The sequence below is a fragment of the Pristiophorus japonicus genome, chromosome 13 (genome assembly GCF_044704955.1).
Source record: "Pristiophorus japonicus isolate sPriJap1 chromosome 13, sPriJap1.hap1, whole genome shotgun sequence".
Taxonomy (NCBI): Eukaryota; Metazoa; Chordata; class Chondrichthyes; family Pristiophoridae; genus Pristiophorus; species Pristiophorus japonicus.
In genome coordinates this window covers 147472846-147500444 of record NC_091989.1, presented here as the reverse complement: position 1 = coordinate 147500444, position 27599 = coordinate 147472846, and the positions used below count along the sequence as shown (strand labels likewise).

Below are 27599 nucleotides of genomic sequence, written 5' to 3'. Positions count from 1 at the left end.
TTGTTCAACCAGGAGCCAATGTAGGTCAGAAATCACAGGGGTGATAGTGACTTGGTGCGAGTTAGGACAAGGATTGCTGAGTTTTTGGATGACCTCAAGATTACGTAGTGTAGAATGTGGGAGGCCAGCCAGGAGTGAGCTGGAGTAGTCAAGTCTAGAGGTAACAAAGGCATGAATGAGGGTTTCAGCAGCAGAAGAGCTGAGGCAGGGGCGGAGGCGGGCAATGTTACAGAGGTGGGAAAAGGCGGTTTTAGTAATGCTGCAGATATGTGGCTGAAAACTCATTTCAGGGTCAAATATGACACCTGGGTTGTGAACAGTCTTCACCCTCAGATTGATGCTAGAGAGAAGGATGGAGTCAGTGGCTAGGGAACGCAGTTTGTGGCGGGGACCCAAAGATAATGGCTTTGGTCTTCCCAATATTTAATTGAAGAAATTTCTGCTCATTCAGTGCTGGATATCGGACAAGCAATCAGACAATTTAGATACCAAGCAGGGGTCAACAGAAGTGGTGGAGAGATAGAGCTGGGTGTTGTCAGCGTAAATGTGGAAACTGACTCCGTGTTTTCGGATGATATCGCCAAGGGGCAGCATATAGATGAGAAATAAGAAGGGGCAAAGGACAGATCCTTGGGGGACACCAGAGGTAATGATGCGGAAGTGGGAAGAGAAGCCATTGCAGGAGAATTTCCGGCTACGATTAGATAGATAAGAGTGGCACCAGGTGTTTGCATTCCCACCTAGCTGGATGATGGCTAGGTGGAGGAGGATGGAGTGGTCAACTGTATCAAAGGCTGCAGACATGTCCAGAAGGACAAGGAGGGAAAGTTTACCTTTGTTACACTTGCAAAGGATGTCATTTGTGACTTTGAGAGCCGTTTCGGTACTGTGGCAGTGGCGAAAACCAGACTGAAGGGATTCAAACATTGAATTCATAGAAAGATGGTCACAGATTTGGGAGGTGACAACACGTTCCAGTACTTTGGACAGGAAAGGGAGATTGGAGATGGAGCGATAGCTAGTAAGCAAAGTAGGGTCAAGGGTTGTTTTTTTGAGGAGGGGGCAATGACAACAGATTTGAAGGAGAGGGGAACAGCACCTGAAGAAAGAGAGCCGTTAACAATGTCAGCTAACATGGGAGTCAAAAAAGCAAGTTGGATGGTCGGCAGTATAGTGGGAATAGGGTCAAGGGAGCAGGAAGTGGACAAGATATGCTTGGAGAGATCAAGAGCAGAAATCAAAGAGAAACTAGAGAAAGATGTGAGGCTAGGGCAGGTGGGAGCCTCAGATGAAGTTTGTCCCTGTGGGCTAAGTGAAGGAAGGGAACTCAGAGGCAGCTGATCGGACAGTCTCAATCTTTGAGACAAAGAAGTCCATGAGCTCCGCACACTTGTTGGAGGGGAGTGTGCTGGAGACAGGGGTGAGGGCTTTAAGGAAACGGTTAGAGAAGTGGCTGGGGTTATTATTGCATTCCTGAATAATCTTGGAATAGTGAGCAGCTTTTGTAGACAAGGGTAGGAACCAATAATATTTAATGTGTTCGAGCCAGATCTGGCAGTGAATGGCTAAACCAGTTGTCCGTCACGTCCATTCAAGTCTGCGCCCTTTTGACTTGAGGGAGCGATGATGAGGGCTGTACCGGGGGAATGGCCAGTGTGGGAGAGAGTAATCTTTAATAGGGACTAGGGCATCAAAGATGGTGAGGATGTGATTGAGTAGATCGGTAGCTGCAGAAATGTCATTGTTGAAAGAGGGCCAAATTTTGGACAGTTTTGAGTTGATGTGCAGTTTTAAGAGAGTTTGGAGAGGGTGTTTTCCAGGGGCAGATGTAGAAGGAAGTAGGTTTGGATTGGGGAAGGGGGATGTGGGTTGCGAGCGATACAAGGAAATGGTCAGAGATGGCTTTATCTTTAATTGACACGTTTGGAATAGCAAGGCCACGAGAGATTGACAGGTCATGGGGTGGCCATTAATATGGGTTGCGGAATTTACATGGAGGGAAAGATTAAGAGAGGACAGGAGGGTAATGAACTCAGAGGAGAGAGAGTAGGATGAATTAAGATGGAGGTTGAAGTCACCGAGGATAAGAAGGTGCTCTGTGCATAGGCTGAGGGAGAAAAGCAGTGAGGATATATCCGTGATAACATTTTTATTATATTTGGGTGGGCGGTAGAGGATGAGAATTTTGAATGAGAGGTGAGAGGGGTAGAATAAGGTGAGATGTTCAAAAGATGAGAAAGTGCTGGAGGAGTAGGGGGATAGACCAAGATATGATTTGGTGATGAGCTATACTGCCACCACAGAGATCTGGGCGGGGCAAGTGGTGGAAGGTATTGCCGGGAAGGGAGGCTTCGATTTAAAGGTAGTTTCTGTTAGTGCCATGATGTCGATGCAGTCATCCACGATAAGGTTATGGATGGCAAGGGCCTTGTTTGCAAGTGAACGGACATTCATCAAGGAGATTTTGAGAGGATCCGTGATGGCTGATCTACTGCCAGCAAACACATGGTCATTGCTTGGAGGGATGAGTTGGATGGGGAGGAGATTTGCAAGGTTAGCCCTCGCTGGTCGGTGAGAGAGTAGGATGGGACAGTTGGGGTTGCTGCTTGTGAGGAGACAGCGACGAGTGTCACGATGGGCCCTTCGGAGAATGCCAAGAGAGGCAGAGAGAGAAGCTGCAGGCTTGTCTAAAAGGGAGTCAAGTCTGTTACGGCGGCATGAAAGTAGGAAGGCTGTTGAGTAATGAAGTGTGGTGTTGGGATTTTGGAGGATAGAGTATACGAGAGAGGACAGATGAGAGACGGCATATTGACATTAGATATTGATCATGGAGGGAAGGAGAGAAAAAGCATGAGAAGGAAGTGTAAAAAGAAGTCAATGGCTCGGGTCTGAAGCGGCAGCCAAAATGCGCATGCAAATTGATACAAGCAAAAAACTAAAAAAATAAATTAAATTTACATTGTAATACTACAATAAGGATTCTACAATAGTAGAATCAGTATAATCAAGATTAATTAATTTACTGGAATGAATTTCAGGTTGAGCCTTTCCAGTATTAAATATTAGGAATTCTGGATCTGAGTATAGATTGGGCAAAATGACTGTTGTGAAGCAGAAAGCAAAATACTGTGGATACTGGAAATCTGAAACAAAAACAGAAAAAGCTGGAAACACTCAGACGGTCAGGCAGCATCTGTGGAAGAAGGAATACAAGTTAATATTTCAGGACTTGTGGCCCTTTAAATTTGCCAGACCTGCAGGAGGGTCATTAGACCTGACGCATTAACTTTTGTTCCTTGTGCAGATGCTTGTGTATCAAGCATTTTCGGTTTTTATGTATAAAACAATCTTGCACAACCTCTTGGACACACACCTTTCTTTGGTTTTTCATTGCCACCTAATGCAGTCATTATCTGAGTAATTAAAATCCCTCAACGTTTTGCAATTTTTATCTGGAAAAACATTTCCAGGTGTACTTTATCTACAAAATTCATAATTATGTTGTATTAATGTTATACTTTATATTTAATGAATTTATGAACCTTTTCCTTTCATATATTTCTTGCACAGTTGAAACTTAGTGCGGAAAGTGTTTCGTGTCCATGGCTATGTATGATGAAGATATTTCGAGAAACCCTTTCTATTTAGCCCTTCAGAAGCAGAAGCCTGATACATCCAACCGTGTTGCAGAACTACATGGGATTGTGAGTATCCTATTACCTGTACCATTTTTGTAAGGAGTCTTGAAATAATTTGCATTTATTTTGTTATTTATTTGTACTCCAGGTGAGGAATTTTCCATGCTGGGAATGGAATACTTCCAATTTTGTCACCCAATGCTATCATCAAGTGCTCTTAGGTCAAGTATAGGACAGATGAAGTATAAAGGCTGCTTTGCTCTGTGCTTTAACAAAAGCAGTTTTTGGCCTGCTGTATCAATGTGGATTTCCAACATTCCACTCATTTTTGGCATCTTTGCTTAACACTGCTGATTCACTGTCAGCTGGTGTGAACTAGTTGACAGTTTTGTTCCTTGTCTCGGAGCGGGTGCAGGACATTCTGAAATGGGAGGGAGAACAGCCAGTTGTCGTGGTGCACATTGGTACCAACGACATAGGTTTAAAAAAAGGGATGAGGTCCTACGAAACGAATTTAAGGAGCTAGGAGCTAAATTAAAAAGTAGGACCTCAAAAGTAGTAATCTCGGGATTGCTACCAGTGCCACGTGCTAGTCAGAGTAGGAATCGCAGGATAGCGCAGATGAATACGTGGCTTGAGCAGTGGTGCAGCAGGGAGGGATTCAAATTCCTGGGGCATTGGAACCGGTTCTGGGGGAGGTGGGACCAGTACAAACCGGACGGTCTGCACCTGGGCAGGACCGGAACCAATGTCCTAGGGGGAGTGTTTGCTAGTGCTGTTGGGGAGGAGTTAAACTAATATGGCAGGGGGATGGGAACCAATGCAGGGAGACAGAGGGAGACAAAAAGGAGGCAAAAGCAAAAGACAGAAAGGAGATGAGGAAAAGTGGAGGGCAGAGAAACCCAAGGCAAAGAACAAAAAGGGCCACTGTACAGCAAAATTCTAAAAGGACAAAGGGTGTTAACAAAACAAGCCTGAAGGCTTTGTGTCTTAATGCAAGGAGTATCCGTAATAAGGTGGATGAATTAACTGTGCAAATAGATGTTAACAAATATGATGTGATTGGGATTACGGAGACGTGGCTCCAGGATGATCAGGTCTGGGAACTCAACATCCAGGGGTATTCAACATTCAGGAAGGATAGAATAAAAGGAAAAGGAGGTGGGGTAGCATTGCTGGTTAAAGAGGAGATTAATGCAATAGTTAGGAAAGACATTAGCTTGGATGATGTGGAATCTATATGGGTAGAGTTGCAGAACACTAAAGGGCAAAAAACGTTAGTGGGAGTTGTGTACAGACCTCCAAACAGTAGTAGTGATGTTGGGGAGGGCATCAAACAGGAAATTAGGGGTGCATACAATAAAGGTGCAGCAGTTATAATGGGTGACTTTAATATGCACATAGATTGGGCTAGCCAAACTGGAAGCAATACGGTGGAGGAGGATTTCCTGGAGTGCATAAGGGATGGTTTTTTAGACCAATATGTCGAGGAACCAACTAGGCGGGAGGCCATCTTAGACTGGGTTTTGTGTAATGAGAGAGGATTAATTAGCAATCTCATTGTGCGAGGCCCCTTGGGGAAGAGTGACCATAATATGGTGGAATTCTGCATTAGGATGGAGAATGAAACAGTTAATTCAGAGACCATGGTCCAGAACTTAAAGAAGGGTAACTTTGAAGGTATGAGGCATGAATTGGCTAGGATAGATTGGCGAATGATACTTAAGGGGTTGACTGTGGATGGGCAATGGCAGACATTTAGAGAACGCATGGATGAATTACAACAATTGTACATTCCTGTCTGGCGTAAAAATAAAAAAGGGAAAGTGGCTCAACCGTGGCTTTCAAGGGAAATCAGGGATAGTATTAAAGCCAAGGAAGTGGCATACAAATTGGCCAGAAATAGCAGCGAACCCGGGGACTGGGAGAAATTTAGAACTCAGCAGAGGAGGACAAAGGGTTTGATTAGGGCAGGGAAAATGGAGTACGAGAAGAAGCTTGCAGGGAACATTAAGGCGGATTGCAAAAGTTTCTATAGGTATGTAAAGAGAAAAAGGTTAGTAAAGACAAACGTAGGTCCCCTGCAGTCAGAATCAGGGGAAGTCATAACGGGGAACAAAGAAATGGCAGACCAATTGAACAAGTACTTTGGTTCGGTATTCACTAAGGAGGACACAAACAACCTTCCAGATATAAAAGGGGTCAGAGGGTCTAGTAAGGAGGAGGAACTGAGGGAAATCTTTATTAGTCAGGAAATTGTGTTGGGGAAATTGATGGGATTGAAGGCCGATAAATCCCCAGGGCCTGATGGACTGCATCCCAGAGTACTTAAGGAGGTGGCCTTGGAAATAGCAGATGCATTGACAGTCATTTTCAAACATTCCATTGACTCTGGATCAGTTCCTATCAAGTGGAGGGTAGCCAAGTAACCCCACTTTTTAAAAAAGGAGGGAGAGAGAAAACAGGGAATTATAGACCGGTCAGCCTGACCTCAGTAGTGGGTAAAATGATGGAATCAATTATTAAGGATGTCATAGCAGCGCATTTGGAAAATGGTGACATGATAGGTCCAAGTCAGCATGGATTTGTGAAAGGGAAATCATGCTTGACAAATCTTCTGGAATTTTTTGAGGATGTTTCCAGTAAAGTGGACAAAGGAGAACCAGTTGATGTGGTATATTTGGACTTTCAGAAGGCTTTCGACAAGGTCCCACACAAGAGATTAATGTGCAAAGTTAAAGTACATGGGATTGGGGGTAGTGTGCTGACGTGGATTGAGAACTGGTTGTCAGACAGGAAGCAAAGAGTAGGAGTAAATGGGTCCTTTTCAGAATGGCAGGCAGTGACTAGTGGGGTACCGCAAGGTTCTGTGCTGGGGCCCCAGCTGTTTACATTGTACATTAATGATTTAGACGAGGGGATTAAATGTAGTATCTCCAAATTTGCGGATGACACTAAGTTGGGTTGCAGTGTGAGCTGCGAGGAGGATGCAATGAGGCTGCAGAGTGACTTGGATAGGTTAGGTGAGTGGACAAATGAATGGCAGATGAAGTATAATGTGGATAAATGTGAGGTTATCCACTTTGGTGGTAAAAACGGAGAGACAGACTATTATCTGAATGGTGACAGATTAGGAAAAGGGAAGGTGCAACGAGACCTGGGTGTCATGGTACATCAGTCATTGAAGGTTGGCATGCAGGTACAGCAGGCGGTTAAGAAAGCAAATGGCATGTTGGCCTTCATAGCGAGGGGATTTGAGTACAGGGGCAGGAAGGTGTTGCTACAGTTGTACAGAGCCTTGGTGAGGCCACACCTGGAGTATTGTGTACAGTTTTGGTCTCCTAACTTGAGGAAGGACATTCTTGCTATTGAGGGAGTGCAGCGAAAATTCACCAGACTGATTCCCGGGATGGTGGGACTGACCTATCAAGAAAGACTGGATCAACTGGGCTTGTATTCACTGGAGTTCAGAAGAATGAGAGGGGACCTCATAGAAACGTTTAAAATTCTGACGGGTTTAGACAGGTTAGATGCAGGAAGAATGTTCCCAATGTTGGGGAAGTCCAGAACCAGGGGTCACAGTCTAAGGATAAGGGGTAAGCCATTTCGGACCGAGATGAGGAGAAACTTCTTCACCCAGAGAGTGGTGAACCTGTGGAATTCTCTACCACAGAAAGTAGTTGAGGCCAATTCACTAAATATATTCAAAAGGGAGTTAGATGAAGTCCTTACTCCTCGAGGGATCAAGGGGTATGGCGAGAAAGCAGGAAGGGGGTACTGAAGTTTCATGTTCAGCCATGAACTCATTGAATGGCGGTGCAGGCTAGAAGGGCTGAATGGCCTGCTCCTGCACCTATTTTCTATGTTTCTATGTTTCTATGTTTCTTAGTCATGAGTTCTTACTGCCCAAACATGTTTTCATCCTTGCGCAGCTTTTGAAGGTTTTGGCATTGATATTAACTCACCTCACGATAGGTGGGAGAGGGTCGGGGGTGGGTGGGTGAAAGTTTAAAAAAAAAATGAGTAACACGTCCACAAGCTGCCGCATATGCAATCGTTGCAGTTTTTACGGCGGTGGGTCTCATGTCGTGTGAGTGATCACTGTCGAGAGCTGGGGCACTTCAAAAACATATTTAAAACAGCCTCCCGCAGTGCAATTGGGAGCCTGATTTAAACTTAACAGTTGCTAGGCGGGTTTCCCAGGGCTTGGGAATCTCGGTAGTAAATTGGAGGGAGGAGCTGCTAGCTCAAGACGGAAAGTGCCTTTTTCAGCCACCTTTGTGGGCCAGGAGGAACAGGAGTTTCCCCCCCTCCCTCAAGGAAGCCATCATCACCGCCACCCACCCCCGCCCCCATTCCCAATTGCAGGGAACCGTCCCCAAGAAAGTCCCCATCAGGTTGGCAGTGCAACTTTGTACACTGCCCAACCCGCCCTCCCACCACCCCAGAAATGTGTCCTCCTGGAGAAGACAAAATAATTATTAAATTTGCAGCCAATCCAGGAGAAACCCTGGGAAACTTTTGAGGCAACCAATCAAGCTGAGGGAGTTCACGGTTACCCATGATAAGAACACTAAGAAATAGGAGCAGAAGTAGGCCATACAGCCCCTCGAGCCTGCTCCGCCTTTAATACGATCATGGCTGATCTGATCATGACTCATGATTCATCACAAACGCAGCTAACTGGAAACTTGCTCATCATATGCTGGAAATGTCTTCTTTTAGGAACTCCACATTCCTTTTTAAAGGGGTGTAGCAATTCTGTACTCCCCACTTGCCTCATCTTTGTTCCAGAAGGTGCAAAAATAAATGTATAACTACTTGCCTATGTATTTTACAGGCATAATCTCCATTCCTACTACAGGTATCTCAATCAACTAACTTGCCTAACTGGAAAATAACCAATCCTTTAATCAAATTTAAAAACTGCAGTCATAGCATCGCATCTCTCCAAACTAAATAACACAATCAGGTGTGAAATCCCGGCCTTGCCGGTTCCGTATGGAGTGTGTACGGACCCGGCAAGGCCTCACGAAAGCCGAATTTTGGCGTGCAATGCGCATGCGCCAAAAACTGGCTTTTCCAATCTGTCAAGTTTTGGCTTGACAGATCGAACACATCCCTGCAGCAAGGACATTTGCGTGGGTGAGATTGGGCTATTTGCCCATCTCTTGCCCAGCAAATATCCTTGAAACTTTTACGCCCAGTAAAAGCAGGCGCATAGCCTACTTTTAGCAGCGAAAGAGTTTTAAAACGCACACAAATTAAATTTAAACACACATTTAGAGTAAAAACCCTGTCCATTAAAGTTAAGTTTATTTTAAACCCTATTAAAACACATTAAAAAAAAATCCCCCAAAAATATAGTTTTTTTAATTCTTTAATTTCAATTAATTTTAAATGTGAGGTATTTTCTTTATTATGTTGTGTTTGGGTGTTTTAGGGGGTTATTGTCATTGATCGTAATGGGAACTCGTAAAATCGGAGATCCCATTACTATCAATTAGAATACTGTACCGTGATTGGTTGTCCAGGCCCACGTGACTTCAATGTCTCCGTTTGTACCTCGAAGACCGCAATCGAAGGTGCCTCCAGGACCACCAGGAACTTCTGCAAAAAGATTTTGGGTTGGAGACGTTCATCCGAAGGAAGCCTCCGACTGGAATTTCAAGGCCAATTGGAGCCTATCCTCTGAATGCTTAGTTATAAGATTTGAGATCATCGTGGTTGCTCTCCTCTACACCCTCTCTAAAGCTTGATCATTTTCATCATGTGTAGGATTATCTAAAAGTTTGCTTGCAATGAGTTATGCAGATAGCAGTTTTGTGTGTAAAGTGACGCATGTTAAATATGTATGGTGCCACAGCATATTAAAATCTGTAGCAGAAAACAAAACTGGCGTTGTTGGCTCCGATAAGGAGATTAGCCAAACTGTTTACTAAAATAAAGATTCAGGAAGGATCTCACTGAAAAGCTGCCAATTCAAATGCTGCAATTTGAAGCAATCCTGTCACTCCATGTATTTCTTTTCAGAGTTTTAACCAGCATCTTGGATTTCTGACTTAACTGAATTTATAAAAATATAAATAACTTAAAAAAATTATTAATAATTAAATTTTCCCCTTAAAATGAATCATGTAATGTTAGAAGTTCCTGCAAGAATGCTTCCTTGAAGAGCTCTGTCGCTCTCACTGTGGCCTGGTGCTTGAGTTCTGCTTCATTCTGAGTTGGAAATTCTGAAGTGAATTTCTAGACTGCGGACAGATTTTGTGTGTGAGATATAGCGATGCATTATAGATGTTTTATTTCCCAACATGCTCCCGAGGGATTGCAACACCCAGAGTGTACCATGACTACCCCTGTTGCATGACAACTGACAGAAAAATTATAGATAACAACAGTGGTGAGACACAAGTGGAAGGCAACAAAAATGTTGAGGTCTGACTTTATGGCCAGCATGATTCAGTCAGCCTGCCAGCCCACAACTCTTAATTGGAAATTCAGCAGTGGGAAAAACTTCCCTGCTTGAGTGCTTCAACAAAACCTGCAGATCCCTGGGAAGTAAAGAGGAAAAGATTGGCCCAGAAATATCTCTGGGGGTCTTCCCACGGGCAATTGCCTCCTCGCTGGAGATTTTTTACGAAAGTACCTAGTGGTCTAGAAGACGCCCTGGATTCCGGTGGGGAGACCTTCTCCTCCCGCGCTGCGAACTCGCTCCCGTGCAGAGGGTCCCGACGCAGAAGATGCAGTCATGTGTGACTGCTCAGCCAATGAGGTAAGTATTTCACAGGTTCCCATTAATAGCACTGAGACATGCGTATCTACGAGTTCTCGGTGCTATTAATGGGAACAAAACCAAACACGCACAATAATAAAATAAAAAACAGACCACACATTTAAAATTAATTGAAATTAAAGTTATTATGTCTTATAAAAATAAAATATTTTCCCGATTTTAAAAAGAAATGTTCAATTATGATAAAAATAAACTTGCCGTAGTGGGGAGGGTTTTTAAACAATAAACTGTGTTTATAATTTAATTTTATCGTGTTTTTGTATGTTTTAAAACACTTGCGCCTGTAAAAATAGGCTATGTGCCTGCTTTTTCAGGCGCAAGATTTTTGAGGACATTTGCTGGGCAAAGATAATGGGTAAAAAGCCCAATCATGCCCAAGAAATGTTCTCGCTCCTGATATGTCATCCTCGCCCTCGAGATGTCTATGATCTGTTCGGAAAAGCCGGTTTTCAGCGCATTGCACGCTGAAAACAGGCTTTTCCAATGCCTTCCCAGGTCTGTAGAAACTTCATACGGGCCTGACACATTGGAATTTCTACCCCATTATTTCCCTCGCGTGTATGATGTGTAAATAAATCTGGGAGGTGGGAGAGAATAATAAACAAATAAGTGCTTTTATCTTAAACAAATATCATACCTTCACTGTTGGGAGATGGACAAAAAGATATATTTATACAAGAGGTTTTAGGGGTAGAAGATAAAAGGTACTTGGCAAGGTTTCTAAAATGGATAAATACTATTACAAATATTACATCTGGGTCATACATCTTTGCACATAATTAATGTATGCAATATTTATTGCTCATATCAGTCGTGATGCATGTTTTCTGTTAAACACACATTCCAAGTGGGGAGGATGGGTAGCCCCTTGTATCGGCAGGCCTAGCGACTGAATGAAGAAGAATTCAGTTATTTTTTAGCTATTAAGGCTTTTTTCTGCAATATATCATTTTCATCTTATTAATTTAGGTCTTGGTACCATGCAAAGGCAGTTTGTCACGAAACAGCCTTGCTGCTGCTCACTTTGAATCTTACATCTTGCAGCCTATAGATGAAACTAGTAGTGCTTACCGAACATTAAATGGAAAGGTAAGTGGTGTTTTTAATATTCTGTACTTCCTTTCCTATTTTTCGTTAGCAGTGTCTTTATTTCTGATACAAGCAGTATCAGAAAAAACACCAATATTAATTTCACTGAAGAATAATGGAAAAAAAATTCACCTTGATCTGCAACTTTGATTTAGGCTTATGAAAGTAAGGTATGGTACATGAGTCAAATGGTATTTATGAATATTGTAGACTAGCAGAGACACGCAAAACAATTGCGGTCAAATTAGTATATTTATTGCAACAGTATTTGTTTAGACTGTTATCAACTTCTTTGTTTATAGAATCAGCACAGCACTGATGTCTTCCCTGCCACTCCTCTTCCACCCTCTCTTCTCCCCCCGCCGCTGCTCCCACCACGCGCTCCTCTTGGTACTACAGTAACACTCGGGGAGGCACTGCCCCCCTCCCCCATGCCCGCATTCATTGGGCCCGCCACATCCACTGTCACCTCCTCATTGGAGCAGACCCAGCGTCCCTCCCCGCCCTGATTGGTTGTAGGGCCAGCCGTGCCCTGATCAGCCATTGGTCTGTTCAACTGTCACTCAGTGCTCCCGGCCCTGCCCCCACCCCAGGACAGACGACAAAATTACTTCTTATTATCGATAACTTTGGAATTTTGCAACTTTTCAGTCACTGTTTAAACATACCTTTTTTTCCCCCTCACTGTAAACAATTTGTAAATCCAGGAAATAACCATCAGAGGAAACCTAGTTAATCTGGGCGTTGGTTTTAGCTCACCATCTGCAATACGAATCCTTTTTGAAGAAACGTTCTACAATGAAAAAGAAGAAAGCTTCAGTATATTATGTATTGCCCGACCATTGGAAAAGAGTTCCAGCCCGGGTAAGAATCTGTATACTTTGCCTGTTTACCCTGAATTCATAAATGACAAACATATTATTGTGTGTGGATAAAAAGGTTGCCGTGCCTTTCATAAGAAGTGCCATTGGAAAGGAAATCTTAACAAAGGGGTTGTCATCCAATAATAAGAACATAAGAATTAGTAGCAGGAGTAGGCCATTCAAGCCTTCAAGCCTTCTCCACCATTCAATAAGATCATGGCTGATCTTCGACCTCAACGCCACTTTCCTGCCTGATCCCCATATCCCTTGATAGTAGTAATTCATTTTGGACAAGGATTGTGTAATGCAGGTGAGAAATAGACTTTCATTTTATGTCTTGTTGATTCCCTCCTTTTTAAGTAGCTTGTCCTGATGATGGTCTTCAGATTTCATATGTTCTAATTTGATTTAATAAACTTGTCAGATGGTCTGCCTTATCCGTGATGACCACCACCATAGCAGCAAGTTGTTGCACAGCCTTGGCACCCAAGCACCCCTTCTCCAACTGCTCTTTGGGCTTGATGACTTTGCAGCTGAGGAGAGATGACGATGTGGTTAGCTTTTAAAATTAAAAGTTTGAACTCGAGTTTTTTAAAGTTGGATATGAGAATACTTTTTGAACCTCACCTCACAAGCAAGGTCATTGAAATTCCTTATTCGAGCATTCCTTTTAAAGCACTCACCTGAGTAGTTTGTTTTCTTGATTTGTTTTCTTGTTGTCTTGCCTCTCTCAACCCTCTTCCTTTGCTGCCTTTTACACTATGAATTTCTTACATTGATTTAGTAGTTGTCACTTTAACTAGATGATAATACTAATTGATTTGCATATCTATATCAGTATAAGCTAGCTTTTGCCCTGTTCAGTTGAATGAACCAAAGTACTTTCCTGAATGACAACAGCCCATAACATCTAAAGTTTATGTTCTTCACATTTGATTTTGTGATACTAGATGCAATAGTGAAAAGAAGCAGTATAATTGAAAAACGCCTGGCTTTTCTGGACAGCAATGCTGCACAAACCCCACACAATAGGACTTTTAAGTAACCATGTTATTACTGAAATTCTGGAATTTGCAACTTGGAGACTGGGCTGTAGAGTGCATACCTGTGTTGTAGCCCCGAATGAGTGGTATTCTCTTCAAATCAATGCTGCTTGCTGGAAGTCTTCTATAGGCATATAAATATTAAATGGGTAGTAATAGGAGGGGTGGGGCCGATTAGGGACCAGAATGGAGGCAGAGGATATGGCTGAGGTACAAAATGAGTACTTTGCATCTGTCTTTACCAAGGAAGAAGATGCTGCCATAGGCATAGTAAAGGAGGCGACAGGAGATACTGGATGGGATAAGAAATGATAAAGACGAGGTACTAGAAAGGTTGGCTGTACTTACAGTAGATCAGTCACCAGGACCAGATGGGATGCATCCTAGATTGCTGAGGGAAGCGAAGGAAGAAATTGCACAGGTACTGGCCATAATCTTTCAATCATCCTTAGAAACGGGGGTGGTGCCAAAGGACTAAAGAATTGCAAATGTTACACCCTTTTTTGAACAAGGGTGTAACGATAAGCCCAGTAACACTAAGCCGGTCAGTTTAACCTCGGTAGTGGGGAAGCTTTTAGAAACAACAGTCACTTGGACAAGTGTGGATTAATTAAGGAAAGCCAGCACAGATTTGTTAAAGGCAAATCGTGTTTAACCAACATGATCGAGTTTTTTGATGAGGTTAACGGAGAGGGTTGATGTGGTGTAAATGGATTTCTAAAAGGCGTTCAACAAAGTGCCACGTAATAGTGCCAACAAAGTTGAAGCCCATGGAATAAAAGGGACAGTGGCAGCATGGATATGAAATTGGCTAAGTGACAAGAAATCGAGAGTAGTGGTGAACGGTTGTTTTTCGGACTGGAGGAAGGCATAGGGGTCGGTTCTAAGACCACTACTTTTCTTGATGTATATTAATAACTTGGAAGTGGCTGTACGGGGCACAATTTCAAAATTTGCAGATGACCCAAAACTTGGAAGTATAGTGATCAGTGAGGAGGATAGTGATAGAGTTCAAGAGGACATAGATGGGCTGGTGGAATGGACAGACACATGGCAGAAAAGTGTGAAGTGATACATTTTGGTAGAAAGAATGAGGAGAGGAAATATAAACTAAATTGTACAATCCTAAAGTGGGTGCATGAACACAGAAACCTCGGGGTATATGTGCAGAAATCGTTGAAGGTGGCAGGGCAGGTTGTTTTTTAAGTAGTTTTTTAAAAAAAAAAGCTTATGGGATCCTGGGCTTCATAAATAGAGGTATTGAGTATAAATGCTTGGAAATGATAATGAATCTGGTGTGAAACACTGGTTCAGCCTCAATTGGAGTATTGTGACGAATTCTGGGCATCACACCTTAGGGAGGATGTGAAGGCCTTAGCGAGGATGCAGAAAAGATTTAAGAGAATGATTCCAGGGATGAGGGATTACTGTTATGTGGATAGACTGGAGAAGCTAGGGTTATTCTCCTTTGAGCAGAGAAGATTAAGAGGAGATTTGATAGAGGTGTTCAAAATCATAAGGGGTCTAGACAGAGTAGATGGAGGGAAATTGCTACCATTGACAGAAGGGTCGAGAACCAAAGCACACAGATTTAAGGTGATTGGCAAAAGAACCAAAGGTGACATAAGAAAAAACTGTTTTTACGCAGCAAGTGGTTAGGATCTGGAATGCATTGCCTGAGAGGGTGATGGAGGCAGACTCGATCACGGCTTTCAAAAGTGAGTTGGAGAAGTATCTGAAAGAAACAAAATTGCAGTGTTATGGGGAAAGGGCGGGGGAGTGGGACTAGCTGAGGTGCTCTTGCAGAGCCAGCACGGGTTTGACGGACCGAATGGCTTTCTTCCGTACTGTAACGATTCAATGATTCTACGTGAGAGTTCTTCCTGTTCTTGGGACTGGTTAGTTGCAAGCAACAAAGACAACTTGACTGACCAATGTAACAGCATTGGTCTCAGTTCTGTGGTGTTTATAATACAACGTGGAAGAACATGATGGTGAAAGTCATAGTGCAATATGAAACTAAGACTTATCATGTTGTTCTGCAGATAGAAACATTTCGTTAAAGGTAATGTTAAATTATCAGCTTTTCCTTAAATTATAGGGGGAGAAATTGGCATCTCCGGAGGGCTATAACTGGGCGCTACCAGCTCTGCAACCAGGCGTGGCTAGAGTACCAATGCCTGCGGACTTGCCTTGCAGGTTAGCGGTGGCGGTAACTATAACGCCACAATCTCCTGCACCCCAGTCACGCCCCAGATGCGAACTTTGGTTCCGTCCCCTGCAGCATTGCTGGGCGTCAACACCGGCAGCTGCAGGAGGTGTTGAAGGTAGGCCAGCCGCTTGGGGAGCGGTATTTCAAGGGTGAGGTAAGTGCAACGTTTTGCTGGAGCCCTCTGTGCATCTTTATTAGCTTTTTTTCCCGGCTGCGATTGATCAGCCCTGCATTCGGTTAGTGTGCTTGGGGCTGATTGTTGCGGATCGGTGAGCAGGGGAGTTGATTTATTGCAGAGCCTGCAGCAATGGCACTTCCCTTTAAGGGAGGGGAGGAGCCTGTGATCACGGCAGCGCTGCACTGAATATTGTGCAGCGCTCTGCCGCTACTGCCCTGCTTGTCTGGTTTAGCACTCCAAGGGAAGTGGTAGTGCCTGTTTTAGCGCTCCACTTCCTCCCTGGAGCACTAAATCGGAAATTCGTGTCTGCTTCACTTGCGTAGTGCCCGCCGATACTTTCTGCACTCCTGCAAAAGTAATTGCCCCAAATGGGGCGCTACACAATTTCTAGTCCATAGTATGTTATGGAATGTTTATTAGAATGTGATATTAAACTACTGTTCAGAAGCTTTTGAAACAGAATTAGCAGCTGAAAAACCTTTACTTTTTACACGTGCAAAGCTGTTTGTAAGTGCAACACAATAAACATGGTTTGGAATGTATTCACTGGTCCATTGAATGAATCATACTCCCAATGTCCCCAATCCACGGCTAAATTTGCAGGTCTCAGACCAGCAGAACTATCTTGTGCTGAGCTGTAATACAGAATCTCTACTGGCATAGGGGCATACTCTTCAGCAAGCATTTGGCAAAGCTTTGCATGTTTGAGCACTGAAATCAGCACCACCATACAGAACAACTGTCAGCATTTTGGTGTTTAGCATCAGTAAATTCACAGAAAAACAGGAATTCCTGGCCATATTCTACAGAGCCTGGCATCTCCTCTATTTGTGGCAGTCCTCAGATAGGAGCGAGGTAGAGGGAGGAGAGTGATGTAAGGAAGGGGTGTGGTGGAAATGGATGGTATTGAAGAAAAGGGGACATTGATTGCATTGAAGGAGAATGGCAAGAGGGAGTGGATGACAGAGTAAATGGACAGCAATGAAGGAGGATGCTGGGAGCACTGTTTAGTGGTGGTGGGAGGAGAGAGATTGCCAGAAGTAACTGGGAGGGTGTGAGATAAAGTGTGCCAGCGTTAACGGAGGGGGTGCGGAGGGGGAGGAGGAGAAGAAGAAGAAGAAGAAGAAGAGTGCACGCTTTAATGGTGTGGGGGGAGAGAAGAATGCCAACTTGAATTTGGGGTGGGGCAGGTGGATAGGAAGAGAATATTATTGATTTTGAATGGAGTGAGGAGGAACAATAGTGCCAACTTAAATGGGAAGTGGAAAAGCGCTAGCTTGAACTATGTTGGATGGGGAGAAGGTGGGTTGAATTGAGGGGGGCAGTAAAAGTGGCAAGATAAACTCAGAAGGTTGGAGGAAGTGAGTGTCTCTGTGAAACGTTGGAGAGTTGGGTGTGGTACAGGTCGTAGTTTACCCCCCACAATCCTGATTGTGGACAAATTATTCAGGGGACGATCACTCAGCAGGTCAATTGTTCTGCTCTCACAGTTGGAGATGTTTGTGGCACTGCGAGGTATTTGTTGTGTTAATGTATCTTTGCAACATACATGTTATGTTTTTTTCAGATGAAAATCCTTCTCCTGTAGATTCCTACTGCCTGAAAAATTTTGAGGATGCGAAAGAGTTTCTGGGTCAACAGTTATTCAAAGTTGATAAGTACATTGGGGCTTTCCGAAACTCCTTTAAAGATCTTGAAATGAAAAGTCTACGTCATCATATAGTTAGTAACTGTTATTTTATGTTGCACTTCCTCTTGTGATATCGGACGGTTTATTTTGCAGTTTAATTTTGATGGGTGAGAGAAACAGATATTTTTCTTTCTTGTTTTTGGTCGAATTATGATTGCTGCCTTACGAAGATCATAAGGTTCATCAGGGATAAATGTTGCAACTATGTACATGTGAAAAGCCATTTGTCCTTTTATCATTTTCTATCCAGGAAGGTGTGATTATGTAGCACTGTCACTTTCTACCTTTGGTATAGTTTATTTTTTGGTTTGTTTAATGTTGCATTCTCTCTCTCTTTCTCTATTTCCCCTCTCTCTCTCTCTCTCTCTCTCTCTCTCTCTCTCTCTCTCTCTCTCTCTCTCTCTCTCTCTCTCTCCCCCTCCTCTCTCTCTCTCTCTCTCTCTTTCTCTCTCTCTCTTCCCCCCCCCTCTCTCTCTCTCTCTCTCTCTCTCTCCCCCCGCCTCTCTCTCTCTTCCCCCGCCTCTCTCTCTCTCTTCCCCCGCCTCTCTCTCTCTCTTCCCCCGCCTCTCTCTCTCTCTTCCCCCGCCTCTCTCTCTCTCTTCCCCCGCCTCTCTCTCTCTCTTCCCCCGCCTCTCTCTCTCTCTTCCCCCGCCTCTCTCTCTCTCTTCCCCCGCCTCTCTCTCTCTCTTCCCCCGCCTCTCTCTCTCTCTTCCCCCGCCTCTCTCTCTCTCTTCCCCCGCCTCTCTCTCTCTCTTCCCCCGCCTCTCTCTCTCTCTTCCCCCGCCTCTCTCTCTCTCTTCCCCCGCCTCTCTCTCTCTCTTCCCCCGCCTCTCTCTCTCTCTTCCCCCGCCTCTCTCTCTCTCTTCCCCCGCCTCTCTCTCTCTCTTCCCCCGCCTCTCTCTCTCTCTTCCCCCGCCTCTCTCTCTCTCTTCCCCCGCCTCTCTCTCTCTCTTCCCCCGCCTCTCTCTCTCTCTTCCCCCGCCTCTCTCTCTCTCTTCCCCCGCCTCTCTCTCTCTCTTCCCCCGCCTCTCTCTCTCTCTTCCCCCGCCTCTCTCTCTCTCTTCCCCCGCCTCTCTCTCTCTCTTCCCCCGCCTCTCTCTCTCTCTTCCCCCGCCTCTCTCTCTCTCTTCCCCCGCCTCTCTCTCTCTCTTCCCCCGCCTCTCTCTCTCTCTTCCCCCGCCTCTCTCTCTCTCTTCCCCCGCCTCTCTCTCTCTCTTCCCCCGCCTCTCTCTCTCTCTTCCCCCGCCTCTCTCTCTCTCTTCCCCCGCCTCTCTCTCTCTCTTCCCCCGCCTCTCTCTCTCTCTTCCCCCGCCTCTCTCTCTCTCTTCCCCCGCCTCTCTCTCTCTCTTCCCCCGCCTCTCTCTCTCTCTTCCCCCGCCTCTCTCTCTCTCTTCCCCCGCCTCTCTCTCTCTCTTCCCCCGCCTCTCTCTCTCTCTTCCCCCGCCTCTCTCTCTCTCTTCCCCCGCCTCTCTCTCTCTCTTCCCCCGCCTCTCTCTCTCTCTTCCCCCGCCTCTCTCTCTCTCTTCCCCCGCCTCTCTCTCTCTCTTCCCCCGCCTCTCTCTCTCTCTTCCCCCGCCTCTCTCTCTCTCTTCCCCCGCCTCTCTCTCTCTCTTCCCCCGCCTCTCTCTCTCTCTTCCCCCGCCTCTCTCTCTCTCTTCCCCCGCCTCTCTCTCTCTCTTCCCCCGCCTCTCTCTCTCTCTTCCCCCGCCTCTCTCTCTCTCTTCCCCCGCCTCTCTCTCTCTCTTCCCCCGCCTCTCTCTCTCTCTTCCCCCGCCTCTCTCTCTCTCTTCCCCCGCCTCTCTCTCTCTCTTCCCCCGCCTCTCTCTCTCTCTCTTCCCCCGCCTCTCTCTCTCTCTCTCTTCCCCCGCCTCTCTCTCTCTCTCTCTTCCCCCGCCTCTCTCTCTCTCTCTCTTCCCCCGCCTCTCTCTCTCTCTCTCTTCCCCCGCCTCTCTCTCTCTCTCTCTTCCCCCGCCTCTCTCTCTCTCTCTCTTCCCCCGCCTCTCTCTCTCTCTCTCTCTTCCCCCGCCTCTCTCTCTCTCTCTCTCTTCCCCCGCCTCTCTCTCTCCTCTCTCTTCCCCCGCCTCTCTCTCTCTCTCTCTTCCCCCGCCTCTCTCTCTCTCTCTCTTCCCCCGCCTCTCTCTCTCTCTCTCTCTTCCCCCGCCTCTCTCTCTCTCTCTCTCTTCCCCCGCCTCTCTCTCTCTCTCTCTTCCCCCGCCTCTCTCTCTCTCTCTCTCTTCCCCCGCCTCTCTCTCTCTCTCTCTCTTCCCCCGCCTCTCTCTCTCTCTCTCTCTCTTCCCCCGCCTCTCTCTCTCTCTCTCTCTCTTCCCCCGCCTCTCTCTCTCTCTCTCTCTCTTCCCCCGCCTCTCTCTCTCTCTCTCTCTCTTCCCCCGCCTCTCTCTCTCTCCCTCTCTCTCTCTCTCTTCCCCCGCCTCTCTCTCTCTCTCTCTCTTCCCCCGCCTCTCTCTCTCTCTCTCTCTTCCCCCGCCTCTCTCTCTCTCTCTCTTCCCCCGCCTCTCTCTCTCTCTCTCTCTTCCCCCGCCTCTCTCTCTCTCTCTCTTCCCCCCGCCTCTCTCTCTCTCTCTCTTCCCCCGCCTCTCTCTCTCTCTCTCTCTTCCCCCCGCCTCTCTCTCTCTCTCTCTTCCCCCGCCTCTCTCTCTCTCTCTCTTCCCCCCCCCCTCTTCCCCCCCCCCTTCCCCCCCCCCTTCCCCCCCCCCCTTCCCCCCCCCCCTCTTCCTCCCCCCTCTTCCCCCCCCTCTTCCCCCCCCTCTTCCCCCCCCCCCTCTTCCCCCCCCCCTCTTCCCCCCCCCCTCTTCCCCCCCCCCTCTTCCCCCCCCCCTCTTCCCCCCCCCCCCTCTTCCCCCCCCCCCTCTTCCCCCCCCCTCTTTCCCCCCCCCCCTCTTCCCCCCCCCCCTCTTCCCCCCCCCCCTCTTTCCCCCCCCCCTCTTTCCCCCCCCCTTTCCCCCCCCCCTTTCCCCCCCCCCTTTCCCCCCCCTTTCCCCCCCTCTTTCCCCCCCCCCCTCTTTCCCCCCCCCTCTTTCCCCCCCCCTCTTTCCCCCCCCCCTCTTTCTCCCCCCCCCCTCTTTCTCCCCCCCCCCTCTTTCTCCCCCCCCCTCTTTCTCCCCCCCCTCTTTCTCCCCCCCCTCTTTCTCCCCCCCCTCTTTCTCCCCCCCCTCTTTCTCCCCCCCCTCTTTCTCCCCCCCCCTCTTTCTCCCCCCCCTCTTTCTCCCCCCCCTCTTTTCTCTCCCCCCCTCTTTTCTCCCCCCCCCTCTTTCTCCCCCCCCCTCTTTCTCCCCCCCCTCTTTCTCCCCCCCCCTCTTTCTCCCCCCCCCTCTTTCTCCCCCCCCCTCTTTCTCCCCCCCCCCCTCTTTCTCCCCCCCCCCCTCTTTCTCCCCCCCCCCTCTTTCTCCCCCCCTCTCTTTCTCCCCCCCCCTCTTTCTCCCCCCCCTCTTTCTCCCCCCCCCTCTTTCTCCCCCCCCTCTTTCTCCCCCCCCCTCTTTCTCCCACCCCCCTCTTTCTTCCCCCCCCCTTTCTCTCCCCCCCATCTTTCTCCCCCCCATCTTTCTCCCCCCCATCTTTCTCCCCCCCCCCTTTCTCCCCCCCCCCTCTTTTCCCCCCTCTCCTAACTAGTGTTTTAACTGCGTATTGACTGCTAAACAAACGTTATGGCCCTGAAAAACGTACTTTAATTATGTGGAGTGTCAAATTTCTCCATTATGATAAAAGTTACAATTTTTAAGAAAGTTTGTTCATGAAAGTTTCAGGTTATACATTATCCCCATGTGCGAGCCCCAATCTTTGTTTCTCTCTCTAACATTTTTAAAAGCCAGGATAAAAGCAGCTTCTCATTTCGTGCTTCCCTGTCTGAGAATTGTGCAATGTGGTTGGCTGCTTACAGCTTGTTGACGTCACAGCAAATTGCTTTCGGGATTCCCCACTATATTACACTGAAATCTCTTCCGCGTCTGAAAAGACAAACTTCTTGCCACAGAGATCGTGCGATCTCAGTATCTTCTGAGAGACACGAGATCTCTGTGGGCAGCTTTCTGTAGGGCCAGCGGCGACCGCCTTTGCTTCATTGCTGACTGCAAATTCCGGGCCTACGTCCTTGATGTTAATGGTGATATGATAGATTTTAAAATTAGTGTACTTGTTTGTGATCTCAATTTTTGCAAAACAAAGTGCTTTTATTAAAAAAAAAAATCCAACCGGAGTTTTGATGTAAATCACTAGCAAGATATGATGAAGGGTGTTCAGGTTTCTGTGATTATTATTGTGGATGTTATCGTAAATAAACTTTAGTTCATTGCAACGAAATTGCACTCCCAGCAAAAATCTGATCAGTGTTTGAAAATGCAGTGTTTGGGAATCAGTATTTGAAATTTGGCAGAAAGCTGTATAAAACATTGGGGATAACCTCCAATGCTTCATGTACAGATCAACTGGGTTGCAGCCAGCCTTCCCCCTTCAGCAAGTAAGTGGCAGTGGAAAGTTTTCTGCTAATATTTGAGCTAGGGCAACAACTTTTGAAAACTGAAAATTAACATAAAAGCCTTGTCGTGCCTCAAATAGAAGTTGAAAGATGTGTTTAATAGTACAGGCACAGAATAATATTACTTGCGAATTGAGTAGCAATCTGATTTGGAGGATTGGACTAAACAACGTGCATGTGTTCAACACCCCAGTAGATTGGAACTAGTTAATCTATTGTTACTTTAAACCAGCAACATCAAATAGACTTTGTAAACTAAACTGTAAAGTTAACTTTAAAAACTTGTGTAATGGATTTATTATATTTTTTAAAAACAGGATGAAGTAAATGCGCTCTATGCAAAATGCCTTCAGGACCTTCTGAGAGACACGCGATTGGTAAGTTATTATTCTGTCTCCTCATCTTAAGGTTGTACTGGGAAGGCTAAATAATGCACATGTGGTGTAAACTGCCCATCAGTAACTGACACATGTATTATTTTTTTTGTGGGATGACTGTTACATTTAGAAAATCTTGATCAAGCAGGAGATGCAAATGGCATTGCTGAAACAAGCTGTTGAAGTATGTAAACAAGTTCTTCTTTCTTCTTTATAATCAATTTTCATAATTTGGTAGTAGTTAGTAGAATGCTGAGACTATTAATTGTGTTCTAACTAACCCTGCAGATGTATGTACTTCATGGTATCCATGATCAGATCTTTAAGAGTGTGGGAACTATAGAGGCCAGTCAGGTATGACCTACTCAGTTTATTTAATTTTTTGATGCTATTGCAGTTTTATGTGTAGTATAAACTTGATATGATCTTTATTTGAATCCAGTTTTTAAAACTTCTGATCTCATGTAATTGTTAACCTTTCATTACTTTCAACAAATGTTTAAGGCAAAGGTGCATTGGAATTTTAAAGTCTGATGAGCAAATTTTTTTTTTAGATAAGTGAAGTTTACACCTAACTGAACTTTTTCACTCCTTACTGGTTTGCGCTGTCTGGTTATTTGAAGGACGCTGCTTTTAATAAAACCACCCGAGGTTTACAAGACCTTCAACTAAAAGATTTAGGAATCAAGTCACAATTCAGGTGAGATTATTGCTGCTATGAATGTATACTCAAAGGCTCTGAAATTCTAATCTCAATCTTCTGTGGGTATTATTAAGGGTGCTACTGACAAACAACTTTTGTGTTGCATCTAATTAACTTTGTTATTTGCTTTACTTGAATATTCACCTCTCGATACAAATATGATTGCTGCCTGGAAACAGAAACTAGCTGTAAATAATTTTCTCAACAACTATTAAATGTTGTTTCTATTTATTTAAAAAAAAATCTCTCACCCTTTGAAACCTCACATTGAATGTGAAGTTACTTACTTTGCCAGCTGAATAGGACTTGAGTAAAATGAGTTTGGGCAGATGTGGGCTTTGTATTCCCATTCTATTCTAAATAAGGTTGTAATTTCAATAAAAAAACAAACATGGTATAGTGAATGGGAGCTCTGATTTAATAATGGAATGCAAATTTATCTGCATAGCTTTCTCGTATTGAATTTTTTAAACATTTCTGATATGCTGCCATGAGGTGGTGTCAGTTACTAATGACTTCAGCTTGAGTGGCATTAGCAGAGGTTTCGGAGAAGGTCTCCCACTTTGTGGCACAAGGAAACCACAGGAGAGAAAAAAAGGAGGAATTCTGAACTAGCTAGTAGAATTTTTTAGATTGACCAAGATGTACTTAACAATTGCATTACAAGTATTTCAAGTTACAGTATCAGAACAAAAGTTGTGCATATGCATACACCATAATATTAACCCTTTTTGAGGAAAGTGGGAGTTTTTTTAAACCCCAAATAAGTACAAATTTTCATTTCCATGCAAATAACTGATTCTGCAGATTTCTACATTTGTAACATTTACTGTAAATCTATGAATGTTGCATGTTTACTGTAGTGTATTTTGAAATATCCAAATTGTAAGACCGTTTGAATCTGACACCAAATATGGTTGCAACAAAGATTTGTTTATTGTGTTTGACCAAGTCCAGACACAAGCAGTGTCTTTGAACAGTAGACATTCAGAGAAATAAACAATATTACCCCATGTTCCCCTGGGTAGACAGGTAACCTTTGTCAATCCTTTCGATCCCAACTCTCTCTACAAATTGCTTAGGAAAGCTCAAGCCCTTTATAGGCCATCTCTCATGATTGTTGTTTTTGCTGGTTCATTATGGCATGACAAGTGTCATTGTGAAGTAGACCCCCAGAAATGAGAGATTTCCTAGAAAACACCAGATGCCAACTTGTTTATCATCCTGTCCTATTGTCCCACTTCCTATCTCAATGCCTTGGCGATCTTATTTCACAATGTGGCCACAAAAATAGTTCAACAGGCACAAATCACACATCCTGTACTTTCAGCAGAAGCTAAACAGCACAGTCAGCTAAATTGTACCCTGACACATTAACACCTAATGCATCCTGGGAATGAACAACTTTACCCATTTCATTATTTTTGGCCATAGTACAAATCCACAAGCAATTTATAAGTAAAAGGAAAGCAAAACCCCTAATCATATGAGATTAAACCAAATCCTAACCATACGTATATATCGTACAAAAGGAAATTTGGTATTTTCAAGTATACTCCCCCTGCACCCTCCCCCCACCTCACCCAATCTACATTCTGCTGTGTGAAGAGATCAAGACAACCAGCAGATATTTCCATGTTTTTTGTCAGTGCTGTTGTTTGGTAGATATGGAAAGAGAAGGAATCACTCTGTCCCATAAATGCTATCAATTGGTTAATGGTCATTGTTAAATTTCATGATATTTATATAGCATCAGGAAATTGTGAAATTAATTGAATGTTAATATTTCCTGATTGACATGTCTTTGTATTTCTGGAATTTGTGTTGAGAAAGTGTTCAAGAGAGACATTATCATCATCATAGGCAGTCCCTCAAAATCGAGGAAGACTTGCTTCCACTCGAAGTGAGTTTTCAGGTGATTGTACAGTCCAATATGGGAATTACAATCTCTGTCACAGGTGGGACAGACAGTGGTTGAAGGAAAGGGTGGGTGGGGAGTCTGGTTTGCCGCACGCTCCTTCCGCTGCCTGCCCTTGATTTCTGCATGTTCTCGGCGACGAGGTGCTCAGTGCCTCCCGGATGCTCTTCCTCCACTTAGGGCAGTCTTTGGCCAGGGATTCCCAGGTGTTGGTGGGGATGTTGCACTTTATCAAAGAGGCTTTGAGGGTGTCCTTGAAATGTTTCCTCTGCCCACCTGGGGCTCGCTTGCTGTGTAGGAGTTCCAAGTAAAGCGCTTGCTTTGGGAGTCTTGTGTCGGGCATGCGGACAATGTGGCCCGCCCAACGGAGCTCCTCTGCGAGACATTAATAGCACTAAAGATGAACGAGGTGTGTGAAAAGGTGTAAAAGGCATTACAATTGTGAAGTGTGACCAAATACTGCCCGAATGTTAATGGTGAAATAATTGGGACATGGTGCTGTTTGAAAGGAATAATAACTTTTGAATACGGGGCTACTGAAAATGCATTGTCTGTGATCTCTACTAGTCAAAGCCTAACTCTTCTCAGATTAACACTAGCACTTGAAATTGTGTTATACAATATTAATAATGTGTTCATATGAAATTCTTCTCTTCAGAATTTTAGCAACAGTTTAAAATAATGCATTGGTTATTAATAACAGCAAATGATTTCAGTGGAAAGGGTGGATTCAACCCCCTTTAGAAAATGTGTTTTCCTTTGCTCTTTAATGTCCTTATAAGATGCAGAACAGCCTTTCAGTGAAATTAACTTTGCATAAAAATGCTGGTAGACTTTAGTTGCATGAAATATGAAACATTCTGCATTGCACTAACATTTTCTGACTTAAAAGAGCCTGCTTGAAAATGGTAAATTCACTTGCCAGGTGGGTCTCGTGTGGGTGTGAAGGTGAACCAAAACTATAACGTATAAGTACTGCTGTGTCATTGACCGCCATGTCCTTCCCCTGTATCTTCGACCCAATAAAAAATTGCATTAGTGTATTGGAAATAATGTTTAAAAAAAAATGTTCAAAGCTGATGACTATTTGTTTAATATTTTAGTATTAATATACCTCGTGCCAAGCGGGAGTTGAGTCAGCTGAACCGGTGCACTAGTCCACAGCACAAGCTGATCTGCTTACGAAATGTGGTACATGCGATCATGCAGTCCCCAAGCCAAAGAGGTCAGTATTTTAGGAATAGTTGCAAAAAAAGGGTGTTCATGCTTTGCTTTATAATTTTCTTTTTCTTTTCCGTATTTGGATATTTTACTATAGCTATAAAAATATGTGAAATGGCATAGAATTATATATGAAGCACAAGGACTCCAAATAATGGCCCGGAATTTTCTGCAACAACACTATTGGCGACGAACGCCATGAGTTAGACCATTGTGTGCCCCAATCCTCAATTTGTTGGAAAACTGATTAGAATATGCCACAGCGAATCTGAATCAGTGCAGCCAATGACTTATATCTGCAGGGAGATGGAGACCAGGGTTCCCCACCACATGCACTTTGTGTCAGGGAGCTGTACGTATTTTAGGGAATAAAGGTCTCCCTGCATTAATAATGAAGCTGTCACCATTGGATCCAAAAAATGCAGCTGTTCTATTAGTTTGAATTTGTCCTGTCCCAGTTGGAAAGCAAGAACCAAGATCTACAGTGAATCTGCAAAGTAGTACATAGTGGGGCACTATCCAAGCTAAATGCCACATTGTTTGTTTTGCAGCATTTATAATACAAATGCTTTTAAAGTGATATTTCATTGAACTTATTCTACTTATACTCCATATAGATATAAATAATAACAGACCCCATGAAGTCGCATGGCTTCAGGTCAAGCATGGGCAAGGAAACCTCCTGTTGATTACAACCTACTGCCCTCCCTTAGCTGATGAATCAGTGCTGCTTAATCTTGAACACTACTTGGAAGAAGCACTGAGAGTAACAAGTGATGTTGCCAAGAGTGGCTCGGTAGCACCATTACTGATTGAGCTGGCCGAGTCCTGAAGGTCACAGCTGCCCAACTGGGCCTGCGGCAGGTGGTGAGAGAACCAACACGGGAAAAACCTACTTTACCTCGTCCTCACCAATCTACCTGTCGCAGGTGCATCTGTCCATGACAGCATTGGTAGCAGTGACCACCACACAGTCATTGTGGAGACGAAGTCCCGTCTTCAGACTGAGGACAACCTATCACCGTGTTAAATGGGAAAGATTTATAAATATCTAGCAGCTCAACAGTGGGCATCCATGAGGCGCTGTGGGTCATCATCAGCAGTAGAATTGTATTCCGCTACAATCTGTAACCTCATGGCTCGGTATATTCCTCACTATTACCATCAAGCCGGTGCCCAACCTGGTTCAATGAGGAGTGTAGAAGAACATGCCAGGAGCAGCACCAGGCGTACTTAAAAATGCATGCATGCTAAAAAGCAGAAGCAACATGTTATAGATAGTGCTAAGTGATCCCACAATCAATGGATCAGATCAAAGCTCTGCAGTCTTGCCACATCCAGTCGTGAATGTTGGTGAACCATTAGATAACCAGTGGGAGGAG

The 27599-nt window shown here is 44.8% G+C and overlaps 1 protein-coding gene across 3 annotated transcripts in view; it reads left to right on the top strand.

The window, feature by feature from the left end:
* The window catches only part of ankrd27 (ankyrin repeat domain 27 (VPS9 domain)), a 105833-nt gene that overhangs the window by 3772 nt on the left and 74462 nt on the right, over nt 1–27599 (top strand). For all 3 annotated transcript variants that reach the window (XM_070898095.1, XM_070898094.1, XM_070898096.1), the window contains exons 2-10: nt 3571–3704; nt 11404–11523; nt 12231–12387; nt 17387–17541; nt 22316–22375; nt 22506–22559; nt 22664–22729; nt 22999–23075; nt 26100–26221. In XM_070898095.1, the coding sequence (XP_070754196.1) occupies nt 3603–3704; nt 11404–11523; nt 12231–12387; nt 17387–17541; nt 22316–22375; nt 22506–22559; nt 22664–22729; nt 22999–23075; nt 26100–26221 (913 nt within the window). In that variant the 5' untranslated portion in view covers nt 3571–3602. The remainder of the gene's footprint in view (nt 1–3570; nt 3705–11403; nt 11524–12230; nt 12388–17386; nt 17542–22315; nt 22376–22505; nt 22560–22663; nt 22730–22998; nt 23076–26099; nt 26222–27599) is intronic.